Raw genomic sequence first — 11,662 nt, forward strand, 5'->3', positions numbered from 1 at the left:
TTTTTCTTGGTATGAACACAACCGGACAGAATTCAGTCCGTCCATTTGTTTTTCGAGTTTGAGGGCCTTAACGATTACCAAATTAGCTGAAATTTTGCAGAGATGATCTACACAATATTATCTAGATACTAGACGGTAGAGATGAGAAAATTTGATCGAAAAGTGGTGCAAAAATGAAAATCCGCATCAAAACTCAGGTGCGGACGTCCGCACCTGAGAATTCTTGTATATATATATATATAGTACATTATGGTACATGATCAAATCAGTCATGTAAATAAGAAACCTAGGTAAGTCACATTTCTGATTTTCATATTCTAAGTCATAATTAAGGTTCATATATCAAGTATATATCCATATATAGCTTTCATATTATGAGGTATATGCTCTATTTAGCTTTTGTGTTAATACTATTGAAGGTGCAAAAAGAACACATCACCTAAAGCAATAACTTCATCAACCGAACTAGCATCCTGACCTCCTTTTGCTAATTACCAATTGATGGAACCAAAGAAAGGTACAAGTAGAAGCTTATGAGAAGAGTAATCGTGACCAAAGTTATTTCCCATAGAAAATATTGATTTCCCTGCAGCTATTGTCAAATTGTGGTTTCTAGAGCGTGTTCCAGTGGAAAGCCATGATAGGCTAGGAGACCAGGATAATAGTTAGCTCTCTTGCTCTTAGATTCCTAGCTCCTTCGTGTAGTAAGAATTCAAATAAAACGAATTGCAACTTATTAAGAGCTAGCTACAAGCAGATAAGCATAGAATATGTAGTAACTAGCTACATCATGCAGATGATCTTCTTTCACTGGCCTTGAAATTCATTGAGAAGAAACATTCACACACCTATTGATCGATTCATATACTTCTTTCCTCACGAGAATATGAACATTGGTAACTAGCTATCGAAAATGTCAAAACTTCCAGCTCGTAATGACCAAAATTATTGGACTAGTTTTCCACTTTTCACCATTTCTTGTATCTCTCACTCATCTTCATTAGTGGCACTATATACCGTGATCCAATGTTACAACAAATCAATCAGACTTTGGTTTGACGAAATGCGTCTCAGGGATGGGACTAGTCGTGAGGCATCAACATATCCAAGAGTACGTACGTACCTCATTCTCTTTTACTTCCAACTCTTATTATTCGGTTGCTTACTTCCTCCATCTTTTCCATTCTGAATCACTACTGTACGTATTAGAATCACGGTTTTGTATATGTATTCAAAGTTTGCTAGATGAAATGGGAAAATTCTGCTATTCCTGATGTCTGATGGTATAGCATGTCTGCTGAAATTTCAGGAACAAATTTGAAACTAACCTCTCCCCTTGTTGGACCCCTCCTGTTGAATAGGGTCTCCTTTAATTTAGTGATAGGTATATTATACCGTTCGGTATAACAGACAAACCTGATGAAATGATGAAAACCACAATATATAATTTTTTCAATGTACCTATATGTGTGGAAACTATCTCGATTCTCGGATATATATCATGTAATTTTGGAAAAAATAAAAAAATTCAATATAAAAACCACTTCATTGATGCAATTGGAAAACTTATTCGTCGAGGCCTGGCCTATTGTTGCCAAGTAGAGAAATCATTGAGAAAATATTAGAAACAAACGTACGTAATAACAATGAAAACAATCCAAATATATTGATCTCAAGTCTCAACTGTGGGTGATGCTCATGAAATGGCCGGAAGAACAAGCTAGCAAGCTAGTACGTTGCAAAGAAACTGAGTCAACGTACATTTAAGTATATCATTATTCGTCCAATATAAATTTGCATCAAGATCCTATAGTCTTACGATTAAGCTAAGCTTTGACTATGCACAGCCTCATTTCTAAAATCAAACACAAAATTAATCAGTCACTTTCCTACCAATTTATCTTAATAAATCAATGCAAGTCAAATTAAGCGATAGTGAAATAAAGCAAACAGATAACTTGCTCGAAAGAGAGAGGGATAGGCCGTCCCCTACCATTATAATTAGGAATTCTGAGTCATCTGGACGTTTCATATTCCTTTCATGCATTGCTAATTCTGTATAAGATCCCTTGTAGCAGTAACCTTTTTCCTTCAAAGGAAACAACTTTTCGAACACTCAAAATCCAGCCCTCGATTTGTCACGTCCACACTACAAATTTAAACCTCCATCAGTGGGTATTAAACTTTTTATCTCATAGTTCTGGGTTTCTTTGTTTCATTGGTTCTTCATTGGCAGAGAAAGAGGTATCAATCAGTTCGGAGATTTGAGGTGAGGAAATAATGAGGTTTCGTTATCTATATCCATGCAACTCCAAAAAAATGATCACATTTCGACAACTTTGTTTTCGATCTTTCGGTTTTCTGGGTGCAGGAGATCGAGTACTAAACTACTAACACAGAGGACATTGAGAAGAGGCTTGCGTCTGTGTTCTTTTCTGGAAATTTGATTCTGGATTCCATGAGAAACGCTCTTCTTCCTTCCCATCTTTACAACTTCGGTAATCATCATTATGTAGCTAGCTTGATTAGTAGTAGACTGTTCTTACTAATATTTCCGAGCAGTGACAGGGTTAATTTCAATAAGCGATTGATGGTTGCATCATTTCTTGATTGCTTTTCAGGACACACTGATTTTCAGATGACAAATTGGGATTCTCAGATGAACATGAACAGAAAGATGTAAGTACTCTTCTCTCTTACATCGTTGTTTCTTCTGGGAACTGAATTCGTGATGGTCTTAAGCACTGGACTTCTGAAATGAATTAGAGTTTCAGTACGTAACAATTATTTGGGGCCCCAAATGAATCTGACCCTCTCCTTACAATGATCGATGTTTTCAATTCAAGAAAAAAATGTTAACGGGGATATGGCATTAATGCAGTGGCTTTTGCATGGGGTCCAAAGCAAATGAAAGTGACAACCATAACAGAATTTCTGGAGACTTTTCTGATGTTCCTCTTGATCAGTCAGCACTCTTTACCTATCAAACAGGTTTGGTACATTTGTCTTTCCATTTGATCTGCTTATCTTCACAGCAACAACGTTTTTAAATGTTTGCCTAACTTTTTACCAAGTGTTTCTTCTTATTTTTCTCACCTACCATTTGTAATATAGTGAACTCGATCTTATATGTAGTTGATAAGTTCTTGGGTTACCTTGTTTGATATACAGCAGTAACAGCAGGTTATTCCACTGGAGAATTCAGATATGATCATGGCATTTTTCAGCAGCCACTATTGTTTGACAAAAGTATTGATTCAGCTACCCATTTTGAAGAAGTATGTTGATCTGATTTCTTTCTGTTGGAAATTAGCTAAGATATAATTAAACAAGTAGCATTTTGTTCCACCAAATTTATGGTCACTTTAAATTGAGCGATACGCGTGAACGACTGTCAACCGTTGATGTGTGTGAATTTAACGTGTCTTTACGCGCTTGTAAAATGATTGAACTCATATCTTCCATAATCTTTACAATCTTTAAGAGGTTGAAGTCAAAGTATGCATGATGAGAAATGGTTGTTTTATCAGAAAAAAAACTAATCAGTACGTTTCTATTATATTTTGTGAGTACTAAATTATTCTTTGTTCAATGAGATTCAATACCCATTAGTAGTTGCTTGTTGTTGATGTATGTAAGTCTTATGTTATAGTAATTAAGTTGAATGTCCTTACTCGTTAAGAGCAACTTCTCTTTTAAACATGTGATGCGTCTAATTTAAAACATGTGATGTGATCAGCTAATCGGGCACATGCCTTCTTATCAACCTTGCTATTTTGTGAGATCAACATTTTTGGCACAACTATTTAAGATCTTTGTTCTGGGTAACCAATTAGCCAATTCTTGCTTCATATATATCCTAACTTTGTTCCGGTTAAATTCTCTCCTTGCAGGATCTTCAGGTCATACAAAATGGTAGGAAGCGTCAAATAATTGAGGTCAATGACATCTTTCCCAAAAATGACCTCGGTGGTTCAATTGGTGAGAGAACAACTTCAAATGAATGGAACAAAAACAAGAGAAGCAAGGTGACAAATTCTCAACAACAATGGCATAATCAATTCCAAGAAATATCTATGGAAACACAAGACAATAGGGTATGTTAATGAATAACCAAATATTAAAATTTAACCACAGAGTTTGTGATTATTAATAATTTTTGATAAGAAACAGAGTTTGTCATTCATATGCATGTATTGGTATAAAGCTTGTGGTGTTTTTTTGGCAGAAGTTGCAAGTTCCTGTGAGGAGAAGCCAAAAGCTTAGTGACAAAATCACTGCTCTTCAAAAATTGGTTTCCCCCTATGGCAAGGTCAGCAGTCTGCAGAACACTAAAAAGTTCATATCTTAATTCCCGGTAGATATAGGAATGAAAGTTTGTATTTTCTGAAAAGCCTAATAAGATTATGGTTAATTTTGAACTTGTTGCAGACTGACACTGCCTCAGTTCTTCAAGAGGCTTCGGTTTACATCGTGCTCCTTCAACAACAAATTCAGGTATGGTTAGACAGTAGCAAACCATTGATATAAACTTGTAGAATCAAGATCATGGCTTTGTATTAATGCTTCTTCGGTTTTCCTTTTCTCGATTTCCTTTAGCAGAATCTGCATCGGATCTTTAGTAGTTCATACATCAATGCAGTAGGACTTCATTCACAAGTAAGCAATCACTTAAGTTTGTGGACATGAGATTGATACTTTGTGTTCCAATTAATTTCTTACAATTTTGAGAATTGTGAACAGGAATCTGGGAGTAGTAGCCAAGTGCTTGACCTCAGAAGCAAAGGCCTTTGTTTGGTTCCCATTTCGATGACTCAGAAGGTGACTATGGAAGAGCGTTTTGATGAGGATCATCTTTCTACATCAAGAAATTTTGTCATAGCTAACCATTTCTAGACTAGCTATTCCTATAGGTTATTTTCAAGTGTTTTTTAATCCATTCCATTTGAAGGATAATGTTTGACGCAACTTAGAGGATCAAATTCAAAATCAAAAGGGAGAGGTCCTTGTGTCCGTACCCACTCTCTTACTTCAACTGTTCAACATAATAAAAATTAGTTTTTAGCATAATTCTTTCAGTGTTTCCAAATGATGAACAAATCAAAATCTTAAGGGTGGTGTTATTCACACAACCTATCTATGTTTCAATTTTGCGTCCTAAAAAGAGTGACGCAGGAAATGCTAAGAGGCAGGTGAAGGACTTGAGTTTGCCGCCGCCTCCTCGCTATTGAAACCCCTAGAGTTTCAGAATATTCAGCTCTGAATTTGGTGGAGCCAATTATAAATGTAGTACAAAATAAACTAGCTCAATACTCGCAAATTGAAAACTAGTATTTTTTTATAGATCGTTAATATTGATATAATTTTTTTTTCGATGGATCAAATAACAACAAGAATTTATATAAAATTGATGAATTCAAAATGGAAGTTCGGTTTCTGTTTTAAGAAAAATAAAAAGGTCGCAACGAGATAGAAAAAAAAAAAAAACAGAATATTAATCGAAGTTTTAGTTTCAGCCATTATTGAGCAAAAAAAAATTGTCCACCGTGGGAACGACGTCGTTTCACTCCGTTTGAAATTACAATAATTCTGCCCCCCTTTACGTAAATCACATGCCTTCCTCACCCGCCACCGCACACGTGGTACTCGTTGGTTGGACAAGCATTTATTCTCCGCTGCCGTGACGGTGATTTTAACAGCCAACGCAAACCCACTCCCTTTTTTTACAAGTCACCACTCTTCTTCCTCCCACCGTTTGCCTCTAATCCTCTCTCCCTCTTTCTGAAAACCCTAATTTTTCTGCAACAGTTTCCTCTTCAAACATGGTGAGTCCTTCCTCTCTTCTCTGCTCTCCCTAGGGTTTCATGCTACTGTTATTTTTTTCAATTTTTTTTTTCTACGATCACTCCGATTATAGAACCGGTCAAATTAGTTGAGATTTCGTGTTCTTGATTCAATTTCTGATTTCGATTATTGAATTTGATGCTTTTGAGTACTTGATCTTAGATTGATTTGATGATGAGTGTCTGTAGTTGATATAAAGCTCTGTACTTTGTTGTTGGAATCGTATTTGTGTGTTTTGATCACACATTTTGCGTGGTCTGTATGCATTATAGGTTTCGCAGTCGTAAACAGTTTGTGCAATTTCAGTCTGTTATGTGCTTAGCATCAGTCTATACAGGTTGAGATTGTGATGGTGGCTGTCTTTTTTGTTTACCTAGAATAGATTCTGTTATTAGTACTATATTGCTGTGGCTAAGAATTAGAGAAATCAAAACTTTTCCCTTTGGCTATTTTCAGATTTGCTACCCTGATGTGTCGGATATATTCGTCGGTTTCTCTTGAGTCTCAGTAAGGTGGCACTTTTGGCTAAATGTGATTGTTTCAGACAGTCGGAAATACAGTTGGAATCATGTAATATGTGTCAGGGACAGCCCTTTTGTTTGAAGAAAATTTTAAAACATACCCCGGTAGACTAGCAATGTATTAAAGAATAAAAAACTAGGCTTGTTGTTAATCGTCAAAGGTATTGCTCAACATAGTGATTTTTATTTAATATCAAGTTTTGTATTGTATTTAGAGTATCAGTGGGATAGTAACAATAAACCGGGTGCTTTTTATATTGTATATTTTTCGAATTGTTGTGGAAGTCAGGGAATGGATATGGACTGTTAGTGTGTTATGTGTGTGGATATATTGAGGCTTGGGAGATATTGATGCAACTTATTCTGCTGATCTTCTCCAGGCAAACGCAGCATCTGGGATGGCTGTGCATGATGACTGTAAGTTGAAGTTCTTAGACTTGAAGGCAAAACGAACGTACCGCTTCATTGTTTACAAGATTGAGGAGAAGCAAAAGCAGGTCGTGGTGGAAAAGGTTGGTGAACCAAGTGAGAGTTATGAGGATTTCTCTGCCTGCCTCCCTGCTGATGAATGCCGATATGCTGTGTATGACTTTGATTATGTGACAGAAGAGAACTGCCAGAAGAGCCGAATTATTTTTATTGCTTGGTAATAATTTCTGTTTATAGTTTCTGAGTCATAATACATTTCTCATATTGTATCATCACATTGTGTCTGATTGTTATTCATTTATTATATACCTATGAAGGTCCCCTGACATATCAAGGGTGAGAAGCAAGATGATTTACGCCAGTTCGAAGGACAGGTTCAAGAGAGAGTTGGATGGCATTCAGGTTGAGTTGCAAGCTACTGATCCTACCGAGATGGGGCTTGATGTGATTAGAAGCCGTGCTAACTAATTGATAAGCATTGGTATTGCAATTTGGAGGGTCGTCTATACTATCTGGTCTCTATGTTACATGTTTATAGCCTATGGACATGAATTTGTCTTTACTATTGTATTTGGTTGGTGACATGATTTGTAATCTGTGGATGATTGGTACCTCATTCGGTGTGAAATACAAACTGATGTCCAATTTCCCAATAGCATTTACAGTCTTTTTAGGCCTTAGGCTTTTGCCAACTCAAACGTTATATTTGCATGCGTGTGACTGACGAACGGGAACCATCCCCGTGACCATGTGTTGGTTGCTTCCGCAGTTTCTTCTCCTTCAGGTTGTCTGAAGCGATTTCAGAGAAAAGCATTTCTGATTTGTACTGAGTTGGTCTCGGACTTAACATGACGAGGCAACAATAGAATCAAATTTTAAGTCATTGAGTTCTTAGTTCCGGCTACCGTTACAGGTAGAATAGTCTGATTTTTGTGCGGCAGTTGTTTATTGCATTAATATGCTTATTCGTGCGTTTCCTATCTGAGACCAGGAAATGTAATCACTTGGTGCTGTGGAAGTGATGGCCCTTCATAGGAATCTGCATTTCCATGGTTAAGACCGAAGAGAAGTTAAGTTGATCCACTCTCACTCTAAAGTGGTGAGATTATCCTCTCTTAGATTTTGTTAAGAAGCCAGTTCTGACCATACATGCCACTAAATTCAATTACAGAAGAGAGATAGGAATTCCTAAATCAAATGTAAGAGAGATAGAAGCTTATTTGGAATCAAAATTTATGTTCAGAATTACTCTTCACCCCGAGATATTATGATTTTCTAAAGCTCAACTAGCAAGGACTCATTAGTCCAACATATAATCCAATGATTCATCTGAAAAAGAAATAAGACTCCTCATGGTAGTTGTCCAGAAAAGTATAAAGAAAGTTTCTCTCTCAGAAGAGAGCCAGTTTTATCAGCAGATTCACAACTCTGGTGGTGGTAACCCGAATCATGGTGGTGCGATAAAGGCATGTCATCCTGCACCTGATCCTCCATATCAATGATTATGTTATGCAGTATGCAGCAAGCGAGAATAATCCTCGGCAGCTTATTCTTATCAGGCAACCACAATGCTCCTTGAATTAGTTTCCACCTCTCTTTCAACCTCACAAATGCTCTCCTTGCCACCATTTGGGTTGCAGAAAGTCTCTTGTTAAACTCTGCCTTATCATCTGAGAGTTTTGTTCCCTGGTAAGGAGTCATTAGCCATTCCAAAAGTGGAAAACCAGAATCTCCTACTATGTACTCTCTTACTTCTGTTCCTTCAGACAGCACCATTTCCTTCCCATTTAAATAAGTTCCTTCTTCACACAGTTTGAAGAAACCTGAGCTTTGGAGGACAATGTCATCACTCAGACTTCCTGGCCATCCAGTAACTATGTTACGGAATCTCATATCAGGGTCTACAACTGCCTGCAATGTCATGCTGCAGTTTTTCTCATCATCGAGCCAGACATCTGATGAGTCGTCAGTTGCAGGCACAGTCATCGTGATGTGAGTGATGTCGATTGCACCACAGCAATTTGGAAGGCCACGAATTCTTTCAAACTTGGACTTTATCTCTTCCATTTCACCTTGCTCTTTAGGCCAACAAAGATGGTGGAGCCCTCTCTCTTCCATTGCTTCCACAAACCGCCAGGTTACCTGAGAAACAGTTGTTTGGCTCATCCCAAAGGAGTCACCAACGTTCGTTAGCGATTCACCAGAGCTAAGCCTCCTAAGAGCAACAGCAACTTGGTCTTGTAGAGACAAACGCTTTCCATTTTTGGTACTGAAGTTCCTAGTCGCCATACGCTCCTTTACAAGTGAACAAATGTGATTGAATGTCCTTCTCGAAATTTTGAAGAGAGATTCAAATTTCATTTTGTGTTCTGATTCAGATAGAGGCCCTGGAAAATGAATACATTTGTCAAGTTGTGTTTCAGGGTCCTTTTATATCTGGTAATCAACATTCATAGTAGAACCAACATACTAGCTTCTGATGTAGTAAAAACCAAAATAAACTGGTTCAAGTACTTGCCATAGAAGATCAAATATCTATGATGTCCTTAAAGTAAAAACATATATAACAAAAACTGTTCCATACTACGTGCAAACATTTAGTTCATCAGCCAACAAAGTCATTTGTCATAGCCAGATTTTTGAAAAATTTGATTGCTACACTACTCAAAAGCCAGAGAAGTGCAATAAGTTTACGTTTTCACTACATCATCCTCTGCAAAAGATTTCCACAATTATACAGAGCTAATAGCAAGATGAGACTTAGATGTATGTTTATTTCTTTTATTTCTGATAAGAGATCACAGCCCAATCGCATTCCACGTAGAATTGCTTTCGGTAATTGATAGAAGAGCAAAGCCCCAATAAAATTATACAGCCAGGGCAAGAGGCCAGAACAAAAGTTAATTAACATTAATTAAAGCAAACAAATAATTGAGAACAAAGCCATCTAGCCTTCTTCATTATGTAGAAAGAAAGTTACTACTGGCCTAGACTTGCCATTTTGGGACTTGAAAGCATCTGAAAGTGTTTAGTTGTCTATGTCTTAAACCTAATAAGTGGAAAAAAGCAAACCAAGACACAGTCCATAAGTGCTAGAAATCATTCAGATAAAACAGGAGATGCTAAACAGCAGGGCTCTTGCAGTCCTTAGTTCAACAGCAGGCATGCAATGGCAGAAAGAAGAATTTCAAGGATAGGAGATCGTAAAAGCAACAGACAAGTGTGATTAGAATCAACATCATCCTTCAACTAACAAATGAAGGTTCTAAACTTAAAAACTGACAGTATAAAGAAAAATACTAGTGCCTGATTGTTCATTGTCTGCAGTTGTTCCCTGCTCTGTCATCATGCTACAAGTGTTTTTCAAATCAGTCTATTCACTTTGCTTCACATTTCTGAAGTAACGATGGACAATTTAAATGATCAATATACTAGATATATGGTAATGAAATAGTCTCTCAAAACTCAGAATTTATCTGTAGACCTGACTCTTCCAATTATTAGTCCCTGATTTTAACATTAATCTAATCAAGTTGAACTAAAAATCACATTGTAAAAACCACAAAAAGCACCCAGAGACCAGCTATGATCAAGCAATTTATCGAGACAATATGCAAGAAAGAAGGGAAGAAGAATGCATAAACTATGAAGTGAACGTGTACCACAATTTTATATCAAGAACACCTTCATCATTTGAGTTAGGAACCTGTTAATTAACTAATAACTGGAAGCAGCTTATTTGGTTTCTTTCATTAACACTGTAACAAGAAAGATCAATATTATAAATCACCCAATGAAGAAAAAGAGATTCATTTTTCAGAATTATTAATCAGTAGCAAGTTAACAAAGCTCAGTAGTAACATGTATATACATATGAAAATCAATTTGACACTCAAAAACAGATTTTGCCCGTGTTATTACATTTCACCTGACAAAACGGAAAAAACCAAAAGCACTGCCTCATATGATCTACATTAGGCAATGTCTAAGCAATATCACATGGTTCAGGAAACAAAAGCTAGATAACTTACTCAACATGAAGCTTGTTAAAACATATTCCAGCAATCCATTTTTCACAATGAGCTCTTAAAAACAAACATCAGCCATCAAATTTCAATTCTTGAAAACTGCATTAGACCCAAGTCTTAACATTCATCCAACAGTACAACACACCCTCATACATAAACATCTAAATAGACATCTCTTCTCTGAGCCACAACCAATGCATATAACCAAGTTTCAAAACACAACCCAATAACACAAATTAAGCCATAACAGGGAAGTAAAACACAGATATAAACACAAAGCAGATGATAAGTATTTCTTTACCAGTAATTATCTGTTGAAACTCTTCCCACCAATCAAGTGGCTCAGGCTGAGGGCTCAGGGTAGCAGCAGCAAGCACATTCTGGTCAAGCCTCTTCGGTTCAGTGTTCTTCCTCCTCTTCACTCCTCTAATGGGCCCCATTCCAAACCTCAAATGGAAGCAAACTACGCCAAGTCAAGCCTCAGCTACAAAGACCCACCTAGAAAGCAAAGATTCCCAACACAATTCACTGAGAACCCATTAATCACAAACCCCAAATCTGCAGAAAGGAAAAGACAGATGCTGATGAACATGCACAGAGTTTTATATGTGGAACAAGATGGTCTGGCTTAAAAGGGATTAAAGGGATGCAAGTTTGTAACTTTGTTGTAAACATTTGTCATATATATACATCTATATATGTGTGTATATGCGATAGGTGGTGATTTGGGTTGGATTTCAAAGCATGCAGTGAGAACCAAGTTGAAGAAAAATACGTGAAGAAGTCTTGGAGAAAACCAGAGGAGTTGCAATGTAGCAAAGCCCGATATATATGATGATG

The 11,662-nt window shown here is 36.9% G+C and overlaps 3 protein-coding genes across 3 annotated transcripts; 2 read left to right on the forward strand and 1 right to left on the reverse strand.

The window, feature by feature from the left end:
• The first annotated feature begins 2,164 nt into the window (after positions 1-2,164).
• Positions 2,165-5,013, forward strand: LOC101301142. Its single transcript, XM_004307508.1, has 10 exons — positions 2,165-2,269; positions 2,372-2,498; positions 2,622-2,679; positions 2,882-2,991; positions 3,172-3,278; positions 3,894-4,097; positions 4,229-4,312; positions 4,432-4,497; positions 4,603-4,659; positions 4,744-5,013. The coding sequence occupies exons 2-10, from the start codon at positions 2,459-2,461 to the stop codon at positions 4,894-4,896; spliced, it is 879 nt and encodes a 292-aa protein (XP_004307556.1). The 5' UTR covers positions 2,165-2,269; positions 2,372-2,458; the 3' UTR covers positions 4,897-5,013.
• Positions 5,014-6,002: 989 nt separating this feature from the next.
• LOC101301431 (actin-depolymerizing factor 2-like) lies at positions 6,003-7,451 on the forward strand. The gene is made up of 2 exons (XM_004307509.1): positions 6,003-7,011; positions 7,112-7,451. The coding sequence occupies exons 1-2, from the start codon at positions 6,764-6,766 to the stop codon at positions 7,260-7,262; spliced, it is 399 nt and encodes a 132-aa protein (XP_004307557.1). The 5' UTR covers positions 6,003-6,763; the 3' UTR covers positions 7,263-7,451.
• A 693-nt stretch (positions 7,452-8,144) lies between these two features.
• Positions 8,145-11,310, reverse strand: LOC101304434 (putative nuclease HARBI1-like). The gene is made up of 2 exons (XM_004308837.1): positions 11,124-11,310; positions 8,145-9,181 (listed from the first exon to the last, which is right to left on the reverse strand). Exons 1-2 carry the CDS (start codon positions 11,260-11,262, stop codon positions 8,145-8,147), a joined length of 1,176 nt encoding a protein of 391 aa, XP_004308885.1. The 5' UTR covers positions 11,263-11,310.
• Between the last annotated feature and the right edge of the window lie 352 nt (positions 11,311-11,662).

The sequence above is a fragment of the Fragaria vesca genome, linkage group LG7 (genome assembly GCF_000184155.1).
Source record: "Fragaria vesca subsp. vesca linkage group LG7, FraVesHawaii_1.0, whole genome shotgun sequence".
Classification (NCBI taxonomy): domain Eukaryota; kingdom Viridiplantae; phylum Streptophyta; class Magnoliopsida; order Rosales; family Rosaceae; genus Fragaria; species Fragaria vesca.

What these genes read in the sequence shown, in the direction of transcription:
- LOC101301142 (XM_004307508.1), top strand. Translation starts at nt 2,459, where the DNA reads ATGAGAAACGCTCTTCTTCCTTCCCATCTTTACAACTTCG. An exon ending in TCCTTCAACAACAAATTCAG is followed by an intron (nt 4,498 to 4,602) that starts GTATGGTTAGAC and finishes TTCCTTTAGCAG; the next exon opens with AATCTGCATCGGATCTTTAG. An exon ending in CAGTAGGACTTCATTCACAA is followed by an intron (nt 4,660 to 4,743) that starts GTAAGCAATCAC and finishes AATTGTGAACAG; the next exon opens with GAATCTGGGAGTAGTAGCCA.
- LOC101301431 (XM_004307509.1), top strand. Translation starts at nt 6,764, where the DNA reads ATGGCTGTGCATGATGACTGTAAGTTGAAGTTCTTAGACTTGAAGGCA. An exon ending in CGAATTATTTTTATTGCTTG is followed by an intron (nt 7,012 to 7,111) that starts GTAATAATTTCT and finishes ATACCTATGAAG; the next exon opens with GTCCCCTGACATATCAAGGG.
- LOC101304434 (XM_004308837.1), bottom strand. Translation starts at nt 11,262, where the DNA reads ATGGGGCCCATTAGAGGAGTGAAGAGGAGGAAGAACACTGAACCGAAG. An exon ending in GTTTCAACAGATAATTACTG is followed by an intron (nt 9,182 to 11,123) that starts GTAAAGAAATAC and finishes TTCATTTTCCAG; the next exon opens with GGCCTCTATCTGAATCAGAA.